The 24,272-nt window shown below is 25.2% G+C and overlaps 1 protein-coding gene across 1 annotated transcript; it reads left to right on the top strand.

Annotated features, from left to right (window-relative positions):
- The first annotated feature begins 698 nt into the window (after positions 1 to 698).
- On the top strand, positions 699 to 24,019 carry LOC132929051 (uncharacterized). Its single transcript, XM_060994096.1, has 13 exons — positions 699 to 1,174; positions 15,189 to 15,324; positions 15,596 to 15,800; positions 16,803 to 17,016; positions 17,890 to 18,003; positions 18,072 to 18,175; positions 18,428 to 18,555; positions 19,635 to 20,277; positions 20,367 to 20,617; positions 21,018 to 21,813; positions 22,147 to 22,387; positions 22,458 to 22,795; positions 22,938 to 24,019. Exons 1-13 carry the CDS (start codon positions 988 to 990, stop codon positions 23,124 to 23,126), a joined length of 3,546 nt encoding a protein of 1,181 aa, XP_060850079.1. The 5' UTR covers positions 699 to 987; the 3' UTR covers positions 23,127 to 24,019.
- Positions 24,020 to 24,272: the final 253 nt, after the last annotated feature.

The following is a 24,272-nucleotide window of genomic DNA, read 5'->3' on the forward strand; positions in this document are numbered from 1 at the left end:
TACTTATATAGTATATATTCTAGTGTATTAATATGAATATATGATTCTAGGTTAACATACATAAGTTTGATTTTGTATTTTAATTTTAAATCAAGTTAATATGATTATTTTAAAATTGTAAATGTTATAATTTTATAATTTAATTTACACAATATTTTTAATAGGTACATTAAATTTGAATGGTTTTAAAACATATTTTTAACTGCAATCTCCATGGTACCTATAACTCGATTCGCCTACCCTCGTTTAGTCGTGTTTGTAATTGGCTACGGGGGGGAGGGGGGACTGGGGCCTACACAAATTACCTATGTCTATTTACAATAAATTTTAGAATTATATTATTATAGATAAAATGATTAAAATGTATTAATACAGTTTAGAGGGTAGGCATAAGCTAATAAAATATAACTAGTCTTGAGTAGTTGAGTATGACCATTACACCATTATACCATTACACCAAGGTGGCAAGGTAGGTATTGGCTAAAGTGTTGTTTTAATGTTTATAGAAATGTATATTTGTATAGTACCACGCGATGTAGAAAAGTCTGTCGAGAAAATAATATTATATCTTTTATATTTTTGTATCATTATTAAATTATGACAATATAATATCATTGTATTCACGTGGTCCGTGGTCACACTGATGATTATTATTTTTTACTTGATAACAGCCGTACAGTTGAGATAACATAACATTGCAATTTGAAACTCGCCAACGAGTGTAGTATGCACTACTCGTGACTCGTGAGTCGTAGACTGTAGTCGTTAGACTTGTTAGAGTTAATACCGATATTCAATAACCTTTTTCTTCCGGTAATTTTGACTGTTTTATCGGTACCTACATATTCCATTAATTTCTTCATTGTTTTTGAAATCCGTCTATCGGAACTGTAGGTACTTACTCTCATTACGAAACACGTGCGCAACTTTAGCCATAGTACTGTGACTGTCATGAAATTAGCACTGGGACAATAATTATTGTCAGTAATGAATTCTGTAAAAAATACAACAAAAAGGTTTGCCAATAGAAAGTTCTACGCATTGCCCGATGATTATGTTAAAGTGACAAAAACGATACAGAAGTCTGCTGACCCGGTGAAACTCATAAAATATGTGGACGAAAATGTCATTGGCAAGAATTCTACATTCTCTGGACCATACGGGAGAAGAAAAGGTAATTAGCTTAGTATAATAACTTTCAACTTAAAATTTTAAATTATGTATTGAGTATCATATTCCAGCTTCCTGAATTATTGATATATTATAAAATATGCAGTTAAATGACAACTAAAAATATGATATAAATAAACTTTAAAAAGCAAAATTTAATTTTTGTATTTTATCTTTTACTTAAATTGATTGAAATTCTTAATTTTATTCCATTGATGTTAAATTACTCAAAGAAATGGTTTATTTTAAATGTTATTAGTCGATAAAAAAACAATTTTTTTTATTTTTACAATAATGTACTTGGGTAGTAAAATAGTTAATAGGTATATAAAAATTAATAGATAATTGAAAATTAAATATTTATTTAGTAAATAAATAAGTCAAATATATTTACTAATTAGGTAGGTATCAAGAATAAAAATGAAATGATAATTTTTGTCGATAAGAGACTTCAAGATTCTCTTCATTAAGATAATACAAAGTTATTGAGTATATCTTATCACATTTATATATAAATGTTACTCAATGATAATACCTCTGTACTGATTTTAAAGAAAAATAACATTTTGGAATAGGTACTAAAAATTTAACCTTACTAGAAATTTAGAAACTAAAATTCACAAATTTATCTCAAAGTTAATTGTTTATGATTATTTATACTGTTTTTGTCCTTGCTTTGTACATTATTTACGATTATTCACAAATACATTTTAAGAAATGGTAGGTATTTTTTTTTTTTTTTTTTTTTTTGATTTGTGGTACAGCATCAACTACTTCAGTTTTTAGCTTACAAAAAAAAAATTAAATATAAAAACAAAACATTAACATATAAATTGATACAATGGTTTTCTTTGATTCAGCTGTAATAATTAATGGAATAAAATAATTTTTTGGCTGTTATTTTCAATTAGGCTCAGGACTTCTTAGTTCTCGTAGAGGTTGTCTGGTAACTCTAGGGTACTTCTGGCTTTTATATGTTGCTAACAGTGTATGAGAAGGTGTTTAACTGTAGGGAGTATTTAATCTAATTTTGAAGTATTGAAAAATAAATGGTTAATTTTATTAGAATTATAATATTGTGTTTAAATAATACACTATCATTACTTTTTAATGTACTGATTATCGCCTATTTATATTTTACCTGCCTGTCAATTTAAAGTTTAAATTTTGAATGTAGATACATTAAATTCGAAAAAGTATATCATCATTTGCAACTTATAATTTGTTACAATATGTTATATCTACATGGTCATTCTTTAACCCGTAAGCACTTAATATTTCAAAAAGTATAACTTTTTTTTTAAATTTTCCTCAAAGTTAATTTTTCTTGCAGTATCTATTCTGTAGGTGTTGTCCAGCATCAATTACTAGGCTGGATATAGTTTGTGTTATAAATTAATATTCTGTTTGAAGCTGAATGGAAAATATGCCTTTAAAAAAATGCAATTGAGAGATTAGCATATCTTGAAATTTGCACTGACGCAATTAATATTTTTATGCCCCTCTATATGAATTTTTTTCTTGATATCATTAATTCTATTCTATGATATCTAAAATATCTTGTGATAAATCCTCTGTAAAATAGTGTAGTAAAATTTAAAATTATATTGTATTGTCATTTGTCATTATTAAATAAATAAAGTATCCACAGAAAAATTGATATTATAAAACATATTGTTTTTCTTACTTTACTTAAAATCTAAAAGTATGATTTGATGATATATCAAGATATACTCGTTTCATTTAAAAATGTATTTTACAAAAAAAAAAGGATATAATATAATAAGACTTTGACGTATATATATATATACACATATAATAATGAACATATATATTATGTTCATTATTCTATGATAAATTATAATGAATCTCAAAATACGTTTTATTATAAAATTACATATTTATTTTAAGTAGTTATGAGTTATTATCAATCAAACAAAATAACAAATATCAATCAAATGTAAATAACTCAATATAATATAAACAAAGTTCACAATAATAACAATTTAAAATTTAATTTTTACTATTTATTTAAATGTTTATCTTCTTTATGATCATCATAATTAATTAATTATAAATAACAAGTGGTTTAATTGTCAGTAAATTGATACCTACTTATAAATTGAAGTGGTATACCATGTTCTATACTAGGTTACACAGTCTATAATTCAGTCTTCAAATTTCAATAGAAACTATATAGATTAAATATCTCTGTAACAAAAAAATGTACCTATAGTAATTTGTGGCTTAGCTATTCCCTGCACTAAGAGGCCTCTTCATTATGTATTTTTGTGTCTATTTTTATTTCCCATATTTCCACTTATATCAGCTGTATTAATTAATTCTGATTATATTATGTAAATTATTTCCGAATAAGATTTGGGCATTATATTTAATTAATGATTTTAAATTTCTACTAAGCTAATCAAGGATCATTCTAGTATAACCAATTACAATTATTGTGTTTTATTTTAAATACCTAAAAATGTCATGTAATTCAAAAAGACTTCGGTTATGCATAAAAAAAAATATCTTATCCTAATAAATTATTATTATTTTCATGAAAAATATTTTTGCCATGATTAGTATTTTTTCTTAATTCTCTAAACTTTGTCTATAGACTATAACCTAAGCAAATAGGTACTTTAACAGTCAATATGTGATGATAATTAAACACTATGTACTATTTAGAGTAGACCTTAAGATAAAATTTGTTTATACATAAATTAAAAGTATTAGTGATATTTTAAAGAAATTTACTGAAAACAAAACAGGTTGATTTAATAGGGAACAAATTGTTAATTGTTCTGTAGTTTTGCTGATGAGGACTACATTTGTGTATGTGTACAAACTATATCATTCAAATTTATGTAAAAACACTTAAAGACATATAACTATCCTATATTATATGGTTTTTATAAAAATTATGATAGATATTTTTATTTGTTGAAAAAAGAATTACAAATTCTAATAAATTAAATAATTTATTGATTTAAGTTTTATTAATAGACAACATTAAGTGCAGTATCCAAAATTTTACATTAACATCTGGTTTCTAATTTTTTGGTTATACGTTTTTAATTTTTAGATCCATTTTTGGTATTTAAATTAATTTGATTATCTAATAAGAATTAAATCAATATTTCATAGTTTTATTACCTAATCCAAAAATATTTTTACAAATTTACTTTTAAATTAATAGATCACCTACGTATTTCAATTTTTTTTTTGTTACTTAGTATATGATTTTTAAAACCTGTTAATTGTATGAACCTTTTTTAAGAATAATTTTAATCATTATCCTATCCTGTTTTAAAACTAGTTTTTTGTCAATGTATTTAAATTACAACTTATATTGAACAATATTTTTATTTTATTTCAACAGGTTTTAAAAATATCCAATTTCTTAACAAAGTCTGGTTTTAAGTATTTTAAATAAAATGTATTACTTATGTTTATGTATCATGTGGGTATAACAGTTACATACCATCTTGCTTGTAATATTTAATTTGAAGCTGATATCAAACAAATTATAACAATGCATTTATAGTGAAAGGAGTTTTAAAATTTTTATTTTTAAAAATAAATACAATGAAAATAAAATGTTAGTATGGTGTTTATTAAAATTCTATCATGATTGAAGTAAGTAAGTACCCTATTAATTCATCACCATATACTCATATTTCATATAGTTTTATAATGGCAGACACTAAATTCTTGAAATTAATATAAAATTATTTTTTAGGTTTCAATATGCATGGTTAAAAAAATAATACCTACTTTATAATTTATACATTTACTATAAAATATATTTTGTACTTTAAATATTTTACAGTTTAATACATATTTGACTTTTTTATAAGTAGGTGTATTGTATATATTATATTATAGTATTAAATAAAAAGAATAAAAATGATAATTCTTTTAAATGTAATGTAATATTTTATAGGCATAAAAATTTAAAGTTTGGTTTGTACCATATGTCCATATTTAAAAATAAAAATCAGATTTCTTATGTAATATTTTTCACAATTATTAATTAATAATTTTTAAACGTGATTTATTATCATTTTTACTAACTAAAAATTTGTCATATTATTATGATTATAAACATATTAAAATAAACAATTCATTTCCTGTTATTAGCTTATTCAATGTGCCAATATGCTGAATTATTTATTTTTAAATTTTGAAATAACCTGTTTAACATACAGATCAATATTTGTATTAAACAGATGTATCAATTCATAATAGAATTCATTTATATATTTAATTTTAGAAGTGTCGTACCTATATCTACATTTTACACCACAATACACATATAAAGTGGCATGCCATAATATTAGGTCTAAACCTACCCTATTTTTAAACCATTAAGGCTTAAATAGCCATTAATCATTATTATTATTTCATGATTACATTTTTTAGATAAATGTTTAATTCATATTAATATAAATTTCTTAATTACTATTATGTTAAGCGATACGAGCTACCGATATCGAAATAAAAACGATATATTTTTCCTGTCTACGCATATTATACAGTGGTTTGCATATTTTCCCATTCGTTTTACCATAAGGTATACACAAAAAAAAAATAAGTTTACGAAACATGTATAAGAACTAAAATTACCAATAACTTAATAATATAATAAATATTGTAAGTATATGTGATTATTTGAATTATGTTAAACAACATATTTGGTAGTCATTGTATGGTTGTGGACGTAAACGTTATAATATACGAGCTGATTATAAAACGTGTACAAAAATGGTAGTGATTTAAAAAAATAGTATTATGATATCCTTTCTAATTATGTAACATAACATTATATTTCCGAGCGATTTTCTGATTTTCTAATTCGTGATATACACTATGCTGTTTATACTACTATTTAGTAACAGAATATTAGTAATTAAGTGTCTTTGTAAACTTTGTATAAATACAACAACATACAATTATTTAATACTATATAATTATGTATACACTTGCTATTCTTTTTACTTATCCAAATATTTTTTGGTATAATCAATATACGAGTAATATTAAAAAATGCGTTTTAAATTTTGATTATAAACTCATTATTGCATAGCATGGATTTCTAGATTTATGTGGTATAAATCGATAGCATAATATAGAACAATATATAATTTGTACAACTTCCAAGCCCTACTGATAACTAATGAAATGTACATAAAAAATGTCATCTATCAATACAATTATTACCAATTTCTATCCATAATCAGGTAAAATATAATTATAATATAGCTAGCTGTTTTAGCCATTGTAAATTACTTTACTTTAGTTAATAGTTTTTAGATACATTTTGTATTTAAAAAATCACATTTTAAATATTTTTTGTTTACCTAAACTTAAAAAGATATTAAAAATCTAATATCTATTACTAATTTACGGCTAATTTATCCAACTATTCTAAAAGTTATTTTTTTAATTTCTATCAATAATATTGAATGAAGACAGTGGAGTGAATTTAGTATATTTTAAGTAAGACAAGTATGGCGATTAAAAATGTGTTTATAGTAGGCGAACGGGTATGGATACGAGAATACATAAGCTGCACGGTGACACATTGTCTAACCTAATCAGTTTATATAAAAAAATTAGAATTTTAAAAATTAATTTAACACAAAAACGTTATTGTAAGTTTTTTTTATTTTAAAGGTAGTTATAAAAATTTTTATTAAGTGACATAAATTTGTTTGTTTAAATTTATTATATTGCTTGTTTCATTTTTATTGTGTTTTATAAATAAAATAACTCACCACCTACGTTATACATTTAAAATTTTAATATAATCTCAAAGAGAAATTTTACGAATTGAAAAATTATGACAATCAGTAAATACTATTTGTAAAATTATTGTTTACTATATATTATTTATATGACTTAAATAAATTTATCAGGATCCATATATTTTTATTTTGTGGTTAATACATAATAAAAACAATTTATTCAATCGCAAGACACGTTCATCTTGTAATAACAATTTTTGAGGCTTAAATATATTTAATATTTATTAATCTTTTTTCTTCTGGAAAAAGTTAATTTTTGATTGCTGAGCTCTAGTTTGAATACAAATTATAATAATATGTAATTATTATCAAATAATATTTTTTTTCTCGTTTTTCATTAAGAAAAATTATGTATTCAAATATTCAATAAATAAAATATAAATTAGTTATCATAAGTCATTCATTGATTAATATGGACATTTATATACATTTTCTTTAATAATAGTTTGAAAAATTCAATATTGCTTATTTAAATATCTTAATCTTATTATTTTAGTCAGGTATTAGAATTTAATCACTTGTTCATATTATATTATTCAACCGTAGTATTCAGATAATCGTATAGCGTGCCAAATGCTATTACAGTTAACACGGTTGCTTTAAATAATCCAAACAATGTTCGTTGATACGTGCGAATTCACGTGTTTACAGCGAACAACTACATCTTTATCGGAGAAATGTATTTTTCTGGGACATATAAATAGTATTATTGACGTTTTTTCGAACTATAGAAAACGAAATTATATGTTGGTATAACGATTTAAGTGTGGGATGATCATACGCAAGGTTCTACTAGATATTATAATACCTGACCTTTATTACAAATACGTGGGAAATTGTAGGATGATGTTATTCCGCAGTAAATGGCATTTTTCATTTTTTTTTTGTATAGAACGCACATACTAGACGCTATTAAACTAGCATTTTTTCTATAATTTAGTTTTATTTTTATTATAAAAATGTATCCTTTCCTTTTCGGTCTAAACTTATAGTTCCTTTTTCGGCTAGTACAGTTTTCTTTAAGATTGACAGTATAATAACTGAATTTGACAATTTTTATGTTTAATTAAATAAGATTGTATCCATAAATGTGATTTATAATTATCAAAATTATTACATTAGAAGGATGAAAATTAATATGGTCATTTAATACCTATATAATAATAATTATGATGATAAAATATGCTTTCATAAATATGTCAAAAATTAAAATAAAATGATGAATTAAAATGTTTTAACGTATGTTATCTTAGTTAAATTAAAAACAATTTTTGTTTGACAAATTGAACTATTATTATAGTCTTAATGTAAGTTTAGTTTCGTTTATAGTTGATTTTTTACTGGCCAAAAAGGGAACTGTAAGTTTTAGTTGAAAAGGGCGACACCCTGCAGATAGGCAATAGCTATTTATAGGTACTATTAATTATAAGTACAAAATATACTTTTGCTAATTTAGCTTTATTAATAAATATGTTTGCAATATAATTATTACATTTATTTAAGACTTATAGTCAATAATAATAAATAAAAATAATTTAAAATCGAAACATCATTAATACGTTTGACCAAATTAATTATTACTACCATTTACTAGTATAATTTGTATATGTTTCCCATTTTCAAAATAAAAATAAGAAAAATGTATGGCTATATGCTTAGTTAAAAAATATTGTTTTATAAATTACAATATATAAAACAACAATATTAGTAAATATAACATTTTAAATTTTAATATGGTATTTATAATGAATAAACTATCGGCCTTTCCGCGTTAATTTGTAAACGTATTAATATACGTATTATAGGTACTTAGCTCAAGGGCAGAAGTCAAAAACCTTTATAAAATGCTTTATTTGTCATTTCAATATTATATTTGTAAAATATTATTGAAATAGCTTACTTAAAATTAACATATTATTTGTATAATTTCATGGTTTTGATGTTAAATATAAATTATTTGTTTTAAAGTTAGCATTTTAATTAAATATTTATATTTACATCTCTTACCGTAGTTTATACTTTGAATACTTTAATTTTATTTAGATACCTATCTATGCATGGAGACATTTTTTGTTTAAACGTAAAGGTCGACTGTTGATTAAGCTGTTTACTCTGTTTTTGCCAATCAAGGTCTATTGAGAAATTCATTATGCATAATATTATAGGTGATAAGTAAAATTGCACTACGATAATAATTTATAGCCACTAAATAGTAAACTATGGTAAAGGACGTTGTTTAAACATAGACACTCAGTTATTGGGTTATAGAATATATTATCAAGACAAGTGTCAATTCTAATTACTTAAAAAACAAGTTGAATTATGAGCCATTTTTTTTAATATACCCCTTACCATTGCATTGTTCAGATCAATATTTGATATGTAATTTAGTACAATTTACTATAGACATATAACATTTATTTTTAAGAAATATAATTTTCTTAGTTATTATTTATTATCTATATCTATCTATATTTATATAATATTAATATTGTTTAAGTTGATTAATCTCCAAGTTAAATTTCTTGTTTTATGTACCAACCTATATTTAATATTTTAAAGATTTTTATCTTAAAATTAAGCATATAAATGTACTTAATTCATTCAATAATGCTCTCCGCCTAAGACTTTATATTTTTTAAATTTCAGAGTACTAAATAATGAGCATAATATATTAGGTCGGTGTTAATTATAATTGCGTAATTATTTGTATTTATCCGTATATTTTAGTTACTAATAAATAATAATACTATTCTCTGTAATAAAATATGTCAGATGAGCTTACAGTTGTTTCAATTTCTTTCAAGAAATAATTTTAAATAGGTACGTAATTAAAATGGGTTATTATTGTTGTTAACTAAATATGGATTTTACTATTTAATCATTGAAAAATTTTATTTGTATCAACTATTAAATAATAATATAACTTAAATATTTTGATCTAATCGAGATATACGTATATTAAGTACTCTGAAACTATGTGATGTCTATTTATTTTATTGAATACATAATGAACGCTTTAAAATTTGAACAGCCTGTATATGTAACTATGTATGAAGTTCTACAATACAGCGATAAACATAAAATTACATTTATACTATTTGTTTTTCGTGTTGTGTACTAAATTTAAATTTAATCGTATTTCATCTAATATATTTATTTTAATATTTTAACTAGGCAAGCAAATCACTATCATACGACACATGTCATATTACTAAATTATTTTTAAAATAGTTTATACGTACGTAGGTATACCCTATAAAAATTATATACCTATTATTATAGGCTTAGAATTTCAATTTTTTTAATGATCAATTAAATTTATTTAAGATTGGTAACATACAAAAAGAGCTTATATTTAAAGACAATTTTAAAAAAAAAAGTTATGCGAAAAATACAAAACTGTATTATATTGAAATTCAATTGTTTCTGCAAATAAAATAATTTTAATGGGTTTTATCATGCCAATGTTGGTTATTGATTTATGTACCTACCATAATAATATTTTTGTTAAAGTAGTATGATTATAATAATGTTTATTTACTATTAAGTATAGCCAGTATAGGTACCTATATTATGTATTATATTATATAATAATAACAACGATCATCAAATCAGATGCTAATAAATTCAGTTTGATATTCTTAATAATATTATAAACTATTTTTTTCTATTATCGAAATTTACTTTAGAGTTTAGACAGTTATATTAAGCAATCTATTTTTCAATAATTTTATTTAGAAATACATAAAAGTAAGTACTATAACAATTTAAATGCAGTACTTCTAATTATTAAATTTAATTATTTTTATACGGAAAATGATAATAATAAAAATACCATTTAATTTTATATGACCTCTCTACGTCAAACTTTCAGAATTATTATATGAACATATCTTTTCTTTTATTTAAATGTGTATTATAATTTATAATTATTTGTAGTATGTTATCATCAGCTAAGCTGCATTAACCTAGGTGAAAAAGGAGCGTTTTTTCCAAGCTGTAACTTCTAAGAGGTCAAAATATTTAAGCTACTTATAGCCAAAAAAAAAAAAAAAAATTAAATGTTACAATAATAATTTATTGATTATTCGTTTGAACATTTTTTCCAATATTTTGCACATCTATTTTTCAATAATAATTGTGTAAATCGATATTAATAGTCAATATAATATATAATATATTATATTCAGTTTGGTAGAACTATCAGTTATATAATATTATACATCCATTTATAATTTTATAAAAAAAACCTCTATTTGTTATTATCTAAATCGAATATGATATAATATTATTACAGGTATGTGTATAGAATTTCAAGATTTGTTTATTAATATTTATATAAATATTTATTTACAAAACTTCAAATTCGTATTTTTGTAAAATTGTATACTTATTTAATCATAATAATTTCGAGTGTATTAACCTTGTAAAGGTAGACATAAGCAACGGGTGTACTGGGGAATCATCGGGAATTGCGCAGTTATAATATTACGTCCTGTGTAGATACGACGGAGAAAACTAACTTTGGGTTCACGATAACATTAAAATAAATCGACTGGAATGTTTTTTAAACATTCGTAGAAAAAATGGTGTTCTAAATTGCGTAGAATCTTTTTTTCAGAAATGATTGTGCGTATGCGATTGTCAATCTTAATAAGAAACATTGTAGAGAATGTCGTATTATTTTATTTTTATTATCAGCCGGCGATTAAAATTATAAAAAAGATCGATGACCAATTTTAATTAATATGTCATTTATATCTATTAAAGTATAAATGAGATATTAAGAAATCAATTAAACAATTTATAGGGTTATTACATGTTTAATGTATACTGTATGTGTATACTAAAGGTACATATACACATTTATATAGGGATTATATACCACATATCTTAAGTATTTTAAAATAAAATAATATACATTTTCATATTTACTAGATGTAGTGCATATCATATAATTTTTACCACACATAAAATATTTAAGACTGTGGTTTTTTTTTATTATTTATACACCATTTATATCTTTTTTGAATCAATGTATCTACATATTTTACTGTGGTCGTTGCCGTTGTGAGTACCTACTTAAATTCAACCATGCCAGGATTGATATTTAATTTTTAAAATAGGGCTATCAATTTTTTAGATGTAATATATGCTTAGGTTTTTCCACTATACTCTATTGATATTCTATTGGCGAATGTCTTGAAATGAATTTAAAAATATTAATATACCTTTAAGGTAAACTTTTAAAGATTTAACTCCTTTTTTGTTTTTCTTAGTTAATACTTGTACTTCTCTTGTCAAGTTTTAATCAATAAATAACAAAAACGATTCGTTATACAAAGTTACCTATTATATATATTTGGTGCACAAAAATTTCCAAATTTTGTATGTAATCTATTATATAGGACAATGGTTTTTGACGCTAGTTAAATACTTAAATATCTACCGAATAAGTATAATCATTAATTATAAATTCTAGTATTTAAAATCAATGATATAACTAATCGTGCGGTTCGGAAAAAATATAATCGGCTATAGATGATGTATACAGTATACTGTGATATAAACACATACCATAAATTACACACATCGTGGATGTATATATGATAAGTACAAAATAAAGTCAATCAACTATTTTATACGTTATGATATTATATCGTTAAGTTGTAAACATGTGCTGTATTAGATATAGTATATTTCAAATATTAAAAATATAGATGATATAATACGCAGTTTATTATCCTTATAATTAAAATTTGTTAAAAACTCCCTTTAATTACCTATCCTTTTGATGTTTACATGCATTTTGTAAGCAATAAGTAAAAAAAAACGCTACACAACAATTATTAATAATTAATTGTATTTGTTTCATCAATAAATACTTATTATTATATAATATGTGTGATGTGTTCATGTTAAAAGTCATTTAAACTATTACAATGATTTAAAGTATTATATTTAATAAATATGCGGGGAGGGGGAATTTACAAGAAATATTTTCATTTAATTGTAAATATAATGCTATATAGGTAGTAAATACTTCAAGAGAACTAATTTTTCTCCTCAAAAACTTTTATTTAGGTATGCTGCGCGATTTTTGAGGTTTTTAGAATCTAGTTTCACCTCCGTCATCAGAAAATTTGACATATAAAAATAAAGGTGTTATGGAACGAAAAGTTTTTCACGGAATCTATTTTTTATTAAAATAAAAATATAATGACTTATCAATTAAGTAAATAAAGCTATTGTAAACGTCCTTAATTAATCATTATATATTTCCATTATTTAGGTATATATTGTAATAAAATGTATTATGAAAACTCAAATTTGCGTTTGCGCATGTAGACTGTGGGAATTATATGGTTGGATAACGCAATGTAATGAGTAGTCTGGACTAATTTTGGTAGATCTGCGGTGTGCTCTCTCGCTGGAAAGAGAAGAGTAGTATTGTTCGTCCTGAACAATACTAGAAATTCGTAGTAATTTTTTTTAACTTTTTTATATTAATAATTAAATACAGTAAATGAGTAAAAATATAGGAGACAATTTTGTATTAGACAGTTGCTTCACTCGTTCACATGTCTATGTGTATAGACTTGTTCTGAACTTATTAATGTAGTTACTGTTAGAATTGGGCGTCCAAGCAGATAATATACAGTGTACATAGATCAGAAAAGGGTGTTTGATTCATCAGTCAATTATAATAAGTATAATATTAATTTACAATAGGTCGCTCAATTATTATGTGTCGGTAAAAAGTATTCTTATGATTTAGTGAGTAAGAAAACCACGAGTGGACATTTATTGTATGCTATCAATAAAATACAGTAGCGTGAGAACTGCAAAATAAGCTATAATATAATAATATATTATTATTATTATTTACGTATAATTTGTGTTTACATCATCTCTTTAAGATTATGAGTAGAGCGAAGAATGTATTGATTTGACAGTGATATACATTTATTTATTTTTTATCTACCATTACACTTTGGAGCAAATTGTCTATTTGAGCTTTTTAGATTTTTGAAATGTTTTACTTTTTACTTTTAATTTCAATAGGTATGTTTATATATAAAGAGATATTGTTGATTCTTGATAAAAAAAACTTGAAAATTTAAGTTACGTACGTTTCATAGCAGCTAATCAAAAACTAAGCTTAATTTTTTTATAAACTTATAAAGTTTTCCCCAAATACTATTTTATTATAATTCTTTATCTGCAATTAAAAAAAATATTGAATTATGTAGTCTCGAATCTTCATGCCATTACTATATTATTATTATTTTTTATAGACGATGAAATGTTTTAAATGCGAATTTTTGCTATTTACTCTTATTCACTAAGAATGCCTAGGTATTCACATTTATCCTGTAGTACAGGAGTGTTCAACCTCTTTATGCTGCGGGCCGCATAATATTTTCTAAAAGTTTCGCGGGCCGCTCCATATTAAAAACATTGTTCTTCATACAAAAATTTAGTTTCTACTATTATAACATTTATGATTAAATTTATTTATACTTAAAAATGTGATCGCGGGCCGCAAATATAGACAAGACGGGCCGCGGGTTAAAAACCCCTGCTGTAATACGTTGGTTTTAGCTTAAAATTATGTGAGATATTTTGATAAACATTTTGAATAAGTTTCAACAGTTGAGTTAAAAAAAATTTATTAAATAATAAAATAATAATATAATTGCAATATAAAAAAAAATCCTCATAGTAATAATATATAGTAATATATTATGCTAATCCCCTCACAGTATCAGAACTGCACTTAGAATTGTTCTTTTGTATAATGCATTTAAATTATTACGTTTTTGGATAACAAAATAATTATAAAACCAATTAATTTATCTAATTTATTATACTCATTTAAACTATTAACTATTAATTACCGATGTTTGAATGTTAAATTTATTATAAAATTATACCTGCAAACAATAAACATAGGTAACTAACTAAACTTCCATCACAACTTTTGTATATCAATACTTTTTGTTAAAACTATTTTTATATACATCGTACTTACGATGTTCGTAATTTTGTATAAATCTACACAACGCAAATACTTCTACAATGGTGGTGTACGTTCTATTGAATTATGTGTCTTGTGCAAAGGCGCACTTCGTTTTAAATGACATGAAATACATATTATGTAAATATATTATATGTTTGCTTGTTTGCTTTTTTATGTAGTTGTATACTGTGACTACGCAGCTTCTGGGAAATCGCTGCAATTTATTGAAGACTATATACTCAAAGAAGTATTACCTGTCTATGGTAACACTCACACGACAACGAACGTCACTTCGCTGCAGTCTACTCTATACAGGTAAAAATATGTCCATTATAATAATTGACACCAAGTATCATAATATACCTGTTAGATTCCATTAAATATAAAAGAAATAAATCCTCTTTAAATAATATTGTTTGTCTGCATTTAACGTATTGTATGTCTCAGTAAACAATTTGTTTGTGAATTGTATGACAATCGTATTTTTTGATTTCCCCGTGATTATTTCTAAGGATGTTTTTATTGAGTAAACAATTATTATTAAAGCTAAATTTAAAATGTAATCATTATACATATTTTCTCATAGACACGAAGCCCGTGATATTGTTCGTAATGCTGTCCATGCTTCAGAAGACGACGCGGTTATATTCGTCGGGAGTGGATGTACCGGCGCCGTTCACAAGTTAATACATGCCATGGATTTCGCTTCTGACGAAATTAAACCAATAGTCCTGGTCGGTCCTTACGAACATCATTCGAATTTATTGCCTTGGAGAGAGATCGGCGCTACGGTAAATACTTGGAATAGCAGCTCGGTCTGGCGTATATTTGTGTATTGACGGAAGTAATAATACTGTTTTTTTATGCCGTAAATTGTTTCATTTCTACCGAATATTATATACTCGCTGAATTTTAATGTGATCTCGACGACCGTGAAAACACGTATTATCATTGAGTATCGATAGAACTCAATGGTATTATACAATAATAACACGTCGTTATTTTGTAAACGAAGATGTCTATGTACATCTATATTCTATACGTTATATTGATCCAGAATTACATAAACTGAGTGAGAGATTTTATTATAAATTAAATCGGCGGATGGTTTATATTAGATAAAGGAATCGCTGTGGAGTATTATATAGGCGTCTAATAATGATATAAGTATAGATAGTAGTTCATTTCGTCACAATAGACGCTATTTTATTATGAGGACATCTCCGGTATTTGGTAATGAAATATTTTATATGACCTTGGTTAAGAATAATTTTGTTTCTACAGTTCGCGCCTTGACGTTCGTGTCTAAAACAACATGTTTCTTATTATAATCGTTGCTCCAGTGGCTGTCAAATAATAACGATTACGACTTGGCGCTATTTCAATCGTTTAAAATATGTATTATGATACTTGATTGCATGCCAAAATGTCTGTTTTTCGATTGATTAGAACAGTCGTCGAGTTTCCTTCGAAAATGTTTCTTGTACAAGTATCCTAATTTATAAGTAAAAAAACAGTTAAATAGAAAGAGTAACATAACAACAACTTATTGTTTGAAATTTAATGTAATTAAAACAAACATTAAAATTCGCCTAACAAAAAAATTTACTAATATTTTCTTTATATTATGTACTAATTTTTTATAATTTACTTGATTTCTAAATGATACTCAAATACCTATTAAAAATTAATTCGAGATCATCTTTTATTTCCTACGTCATAATCTTAAAATTATTTAATTATTTTGGTAATGTGTAATTAAGAATTTAAAAATTAAATTTTAAACTTCTTAGGTCATACGCATAGCGGAAACTAAAGAAGGTTTTATTGACCTCGTTGATCTCGAAAATAAACTTCGATTGTATCAGTCAGTTAGTCCAGGAGCTCAATTAGTTGGCTGTTTTTCTGCTGCCTCTAATATTACCGGAATACTTGCTGATGATATTGCCACCACGTTGATTTTACACCAATATGGTGCATTGGCATTTTGGGATTATGCATCTGCAGGTAATGATTAATGAGTCATTGTAGCTTTGGCTTTTTTTTTTTTAAAAAAAAAGGTATATTTATAGATTCTAAAATCTAAATGGAATGATGACGCTACGGCCTTAAGGTCTTTTGTGATTTATATGTTTATTTTTTTATAATATTTTTATTTAAATTTTATAAACTTGTAAATATTTACAATAACTAAAAAAAATTAAAAGATTTCATATAGCACATAATTCTGGCTTGAATCAAGTATTATTTAAGTATAAAACATTCTTTCTGCTTCTAATTGTTACAAATGTATATAAATAATCATTTGTTTTTGTAAAATTTTTTCTAATAATTTATTTAATTTTAACTGATCCTATACTATTTTTATTACTAAACAGGCCAAAGATCATAATAAAATAACAATAGGTATAATGAACAAATTAATACAAATGCAGTAGATAATATAATATTAACATTTTATAGTATGATTTATTTTACATTTTAAAAAAATCAACTTCAAAATTCACATGTAATTAAAAAAATTCTATACTACATTTTATTTTGTAAAACATGCATGTGTATTACATTTTTTATCAGTTTTAAAAAAAAACTAATAAAGTTATTTATTTTAAACAATGACTAAGTTAGCAATAATAAATATGTCATTAGCATAGACATTATGTTAAGTTATAAGTTATAACTTAAGCGTCTATGATAATAATATATCTACAGAATTATTCATAAACATAATGATATTGTTTGTAAATTGTAGTAACCTATACCATACCCTAACCATTACATCATATAGTATCTAATGTAGTAATGTTTATACAACACCCGCTACCTCAAATAGTATATCTAACTTTTTATGAATGTTTTTATATTTTTATTTTTTTATAGCTCCGTATGTGGTTTTGGATATGAATCCTTTGTTTCCGGCTAATGACCAAGCCGTTTATAAAGATGCTATATTTTTTTCTGGTCATAAATTTGTGGGCGGAATACAAACACCAGGTTTGAAAAAATGTTTGAATACATATATTCCTATGGTTGTTTAATAAAGAGATTTATGGACCACATAGGTGTATTGGTGGCCAAAAAAAAACTGTTCAAAAACAAAGTGCCAAATGGCAGTGGTGGCGGTGCAGTGTTTTTTGTCTCAAGAAAAGATCACAGATACTTAAAAGTAAATATTGTTGAGTTAAGTTGTATTTGTATCATAGGTGGACATCTGAAGGGGATTAGCCCTCTTAATATCCTCCCCAAATTGAATTGTATGTACATTTATATATCATGTAAATAATTATCAAGTAGCAGGCTACTTTACTGCCACATTTTATGGATAATGTCAACCCCCTCTGTAAAAAAATTGAATTAGTTGTCCACCTATGGTGTGTAAGCATTTATAAGATACATGTATATTGTATACTTATTCTAGGATACAGAATTGCGGGAAGAAGGTGGTACTGGGGCGATTGTGGAATCTGTGCGCTTGGGTTTAGCATTACAGCTCAAACAAAATATTGGAGTACCATTTATTATGGGTAGAGAAGAAAAAATTACCAAGTAAATAATACTTTTAATTTTCAGTTATTGCAAAATATGTTACTAGGTACTATTTATTATTTTTAACAATATTAAAATTAGCTAAATATAATAACTATTACATTAATGTTTTTATCTATAAATTATTATTTTAGTATTTATCATATTTTATACCAGTACCGTATATAAACACTTATTAAGAATTCACAATACAATAACACTTGTTTAAAAATTTAATATGCATGTGTGTATACAATACACATATAGATAATAAATTATAGATATCAAGCTGTCGAGAAACTTAACAATCTCATTCGGTTTACAAATTATATATTTTTTAAGATTTCATGGGTCTTCAAAAATAAATTACATTGTACACATTTGTAGACAATTTCATAAATTATTTACATATTTTAATTATACCATGTTCTAAAAATCATGTAGAAATATAGTCATATAGTAATTTTACTTATAAATATAATTCCCACTGCATTTTTAATTATTTAATGTTTATTTTTTTCAACTTGTCTTAGATTTTTAATAAATTAATTTTTTATTTTAAATTATATTTTAATTTTAAATATGCAAGTTAATAAAGATGTAATAAAATTTAATTTGAAAAATTAGAAAATATGCATCTTAAGAGATGGAACTTTAAGAATATTAGAAGAATTATTCTATTTATACACATTCTAGAATTATGTGTAATTAACTAATAACTGATAGGTGTGGTTATAGCTTATTTTTTAAAAGTGTATATTATTATTGCCATCATGTATGTTCCATATGACCTCTAAAAATAATATCACTTATAAATTGGTAGTATTATTAGAAACATTATAAGTAAGTCATGAATTATGGTATGTGATTCGAATAAGAATTATATATTATACATATACGTATATAAATAAATAAAATTGCTTTTTAATTCATATACAAAATATTTTATTTATTATAGGTTTAAAATATAAATCAATATTATTAAAATTCAGTGATCTAGAATTAAGTATAGAAAAATAAATGTTTTCATTTAACAACATTATTGTTTTTTATCAGCCAACATTGTATTAATAATGAACATCGTATTTTTTTTATTTTAGGACAGTATTATCTTTTCTGCAAACCATGCCGGAAATAATAGTGTTAGGCAATTGCTCGCAAACTGTGAGACGGCTGCCAATTTTCTCAATGTTGGTGCGGCATCCTCGTGGTGCGTTTTTGCATCATAACTTTGTATGCGCTATCCTCAATGATGTTTTTGGTGTTCAAGCCCGTGGCGGTTGCGCTTGTGCTGGACCTTATGCTCAAGATCTTTTGGGTATCACCGACACTCTGGCCATAGAATATGAAAACATGTTACTAGAAGATGATCGTCTGGATAGACACCACTTGCGCCGTCACGAAGAAAATTCTCCATTTGAGATGCTGAGACCTGGTTTTATCCGTATATCTTTGCCGTTCTTTATGTCTGATAACGAAGTGTCTTATGTACTTGAAGCCCTGAAAATGGTGGCCACTGAGGGCTGGAAACTATTACCGCAATATACATTGAACCCAGAGACAGGTGAATGGAAACATCATACAAACAATGTGTTCCGTGATCGTAAGTGGTTGGGATCAATACGGTATACAGATGGTAAATTATCAGTGCCAGAACGAAAAATTTCTGTACAAAATACGTGTCCTGCTGATTTTGCTGAATGTCTGAAGACTGCCAGAAACACATTCAACAAAGCGAGAAAAGTAATTTTTTGATTGTTTTAGGTTTTATTGATGATAAACAATAATATTTATGTTAATAATTTTTTATTTTTTATTCTATACTTTTCTAGATGGCAAAACGATTTCCATTGCCTGATCAGAGGAGTATGTTCACAGAAAAGGCTGAGCATTTACGTTGGTTCATGTTGCCGAGTGAAGCCCAAGACTTATTGTTGGGACATTCATCTAGTCATATTAAACAACGTGTTCCGTTTTCACCAACAATCTATTACGGATCTCCTCGAACTTCTGAATCGTCAAACGTTTCTACTCCAAATTCATCTTTAGCCAGATACAACAGTCTATCTGCTTTAGACCATAGGTATTATTTTATTTATTTGTTACTATAATAGTTATCTTGTAAAATTAATATTACCCATTAATCTTGCATTAACTAAACATAAAAAAAAATATATATATATTAATTATGAAAAAAAATATTGCATGTCTTATCACGTCATTACATGATGCTCAATCCATAACATTATTTATATGTTATATCATATATTATGAATATATATATGCTGTGCAACTCAACTGATAGAATTGATCATATTAGAAAATTCCCAGACTGCATTATTTATTGTCTTGAAAATAATAATTGACTAACAAAAAAAATGTAACACGTGTATGTCTAATTATAAACTAAATAAAATAACTCTTATAAACAAATATTTTAAGTTGCTTAGAAATTATTCAATCCATACATTTTTTTTTTTTAGTTTATCTGCTCGTGTGAGATCTTCAAGTGGTAGTTCGGATATGTTACTACCTAATAAACACTTGAGTCCTGTTGGACTAGTTTCTCAAAGAGAAAGATGTTATAGCTTAGGTTCAAATCCTAATCAGTTTAGAAGGTTACGTGAACGACAGTGTTCTTGTAGTAGTCAAACTGAATTAAGTGATTCTGAATCACGTGCATCTTGCAATGATGTACAACATGATGAAAGTATCCAAGCTTATGTACAAGAAATGACAAAAGAGTTTGTTACAGAAATCAAATCTGAACTACGTGAAGTTATAGCTACTGTTGACAATGCATTGTCAGAGAGCTCAGAAAGTTTGAATGTTATAGATAAACATAGTAACATTTCCAAAAGTATCCGTAAAATTATGCCTAGAAATAACTCTGTACCCGTAATAACTACCACACCATGTCAAAATGGCCTTGAAGAACAAGTCATCACTCGTTTATCTGAATTTGCTTCAGAAATGAAATCGGAAATACATGACATGGTAAGCTCTGTTTTGGCTTCTTCATCTTCTCTGTCAGATGAGAACACAGATACTATAATGGAAAAAGAAACAGATTCAGAGAGTGACAAAGAAAATAATTTAAAACATCCAAATCTTAGCTCAACTGATAGTGGTATAAACATTAAGACAGAACCAATTGAAATTAATTCGAAAAAATTTAAATCTGAATGTATTGTGAAAATGAATTATGAGAAAAATGTTGATTTTGCTGTAGCTAGGTGGTATTGTCCAGCAAAGCCCATTTGGAAACCAACAATTGAAGTAAGTAATTGAAAAATATAGAAATACATAATATGCTATTACATAATAATTTTTATAATACAGTGGTTGGCAACCGAAGGCCCGCTTAAATTTTAGAACAACAAATTTTTTTTTTATGTATTTCATTATTTTAACATTTTAGACAGTATTTTTTTTTTTCATAGTAAATAATTTAAGAATATAAAATTTTTATTTTTGTATGGCCCTCGAACTATTTTTAATTCGTGAATATGGCTCGAGAGTCCAAAAAGGTTGCCGACTACTGCACTATTATGTGATATTACATAATGTTATACAGAATACTAAATTTAAAATTATACTTATAAATTAAAGGCTATTAGAGAATTTAAGATGATTCGAGATGGAGATCGTATTATGGTTTGTTTATCGGGTGGAAAAGATTCATTATCATTACTTCATACACTTCATCAGTATCAATATTATGCTTCATCAAAAGGTATACATTTCACGTTGGGAGCTGCTACAGTTGATCCTGGTAGTGCAGCTTATAATCCTAAACCTCTTATACCATACTTAAAAGCATTAGGAGTTCATTATTTATATGAAGAACAAAGTAAGTAGTAATAACTGAATAAGCATATAATTAATATATAAATTAATGTACATATTATATTTGTTGACAGAGATTCTTGAACAAGCTGCGTCTACAGAATGCCGTTCCATTTGTAGTTTTTGTAGTCGCATGAAACGAGGACGTTTGTACTCTGCTGCACGATCAAATGGATATAATGTACTGGCTCTTGGTCAACATTTGGATGATCTGGCGGAGAGTTTTTTAATGTCCACATTTCATAATGGTCGATTGAGATCAATGAAAGCTCATTATGCAATTAATGAACGTGATCTACGTGTAATTAGACCATTTGTATATGTCAGAGAAAAAATGTTACGCCAATTTGCAGAGTCTAAAAAATTACCCGTCATCTCAGAAAATTGTCCTGCGTGCTTTGAAGCTCCCAAAGTAAATACTAGTGTTAATAATTAAATTATTTTAAATATCGAAAAAAAAAAGTATTAGAATTTTAAAATAATTGAATAATGATTGTTTTTTGTTAGAGTGAATACAATATTTATATATTATATGCTTTTTGTTTTAATTTTAGGAACGACATAGAACAAAACAATTGCTTGCTCAACAAGAAATATTGTTCCCACACTTGTTTGCATCATTACGCTCAGCTTTACGGCCCTTAATTAGTTTTAAGCAAACAGGCGAAGAAACCAAAGCATACCACCGCATGACTGGATTTGACGATTTTCAATGTGATAAAGATTCTGAAGAAGAACCATGATTATTTTAACTACCAAAACCAACTTCACATAGCTTAATTTACCATTTTTTTTCTTATTATTATAATTTATAATAATTGAAGACATTTGAAATATTTCCTTCGTGCATGTTTGTTATAATGATTATTTTTTGTTCTCTTATTTATTTATTTTTCGTTAAGTTACATGATACTTTAATTATAAAATAGGTATTATTATTATTTTAACAAAAGATCTTGGTAATACTTACTTACATCTAATTCATAATTATAATAAATATAGACACACAAGTTATTTATTTGGGGTATTTGTATGTTTTCAATTTAATGTAATAATTTTTTTTATTACTTTATCTTAATTGCATACAACATACCTACCTGTAAATGGATGATGGTTTATTAACCTCTTGATTTAATTTCTTCAATTATTTACCAAAACAATAATTAACGTGAGTCATAATAAATTTTATTAAATTAGTATAGACTCATTTTATAGATCTTTGTCAACATTAATGATACTTAAATTTGATGTATACGATTCCAAACATTTTGTTAATCGAAAGTATAAAAATAATATTTTTGTATGTGTATTTTTGTTCAATTTTGTTATTTTTGACTTTTATTTAGTATACAACCACTAGTTTTAAGACCATAAATGTAATTTCAGTTAATGTTGTTATGTTTATGTTTTAAACTTGAGATTATATTTTTTAAATACTTGTTAGGTACTATAAGAATTTTGGGTATGAAATGCTTATAGCTTTAACTTAAAGCCTTTAAGTAATTCATTACAGTATTCAATTTAAGGATCCTAGCTTTTTATTGATTGTAATAATAAATTATGCGTTATTAAAATTATTTGTTGTATACTCTAACGTGTATAGAGTAATATAATATACTTTTGGTAATCTCGTTAATGATTTAATATTATTATACTATCTGTTATAATTAGATTATAAACTTATTAGTGGTGTACATGACATATTATATATATTTTTTATAATATTCAGTATCCCTATAAATGGAAATTTATGTATACATCAGCAAAACTTGAAAATGTACCGTTTGCTACTAATTGTATTCCTGGCTCTTGTATTTGAATAAGTAAAACTAATGATGACCAAAATGTAGAGTAAACCTTGGCAATCACAGTTTTAATACTGAACTCAA

The sequence above is a fragment of the Rhopalosiphum padi genome, chromosome 4 (genome assembly GCF_020882245.1).
Source record: "Rhopalosiphum padi isolate XX-2018 chromosome 4, ASM2088224v1, whole genome shotgun sequence".
NCBI lineage: Eukaryota > Metazoa > Arthropoda > Insecta > Hemiptera > Aphididae > Rhopalosiphum > Rhopalosiphum padi.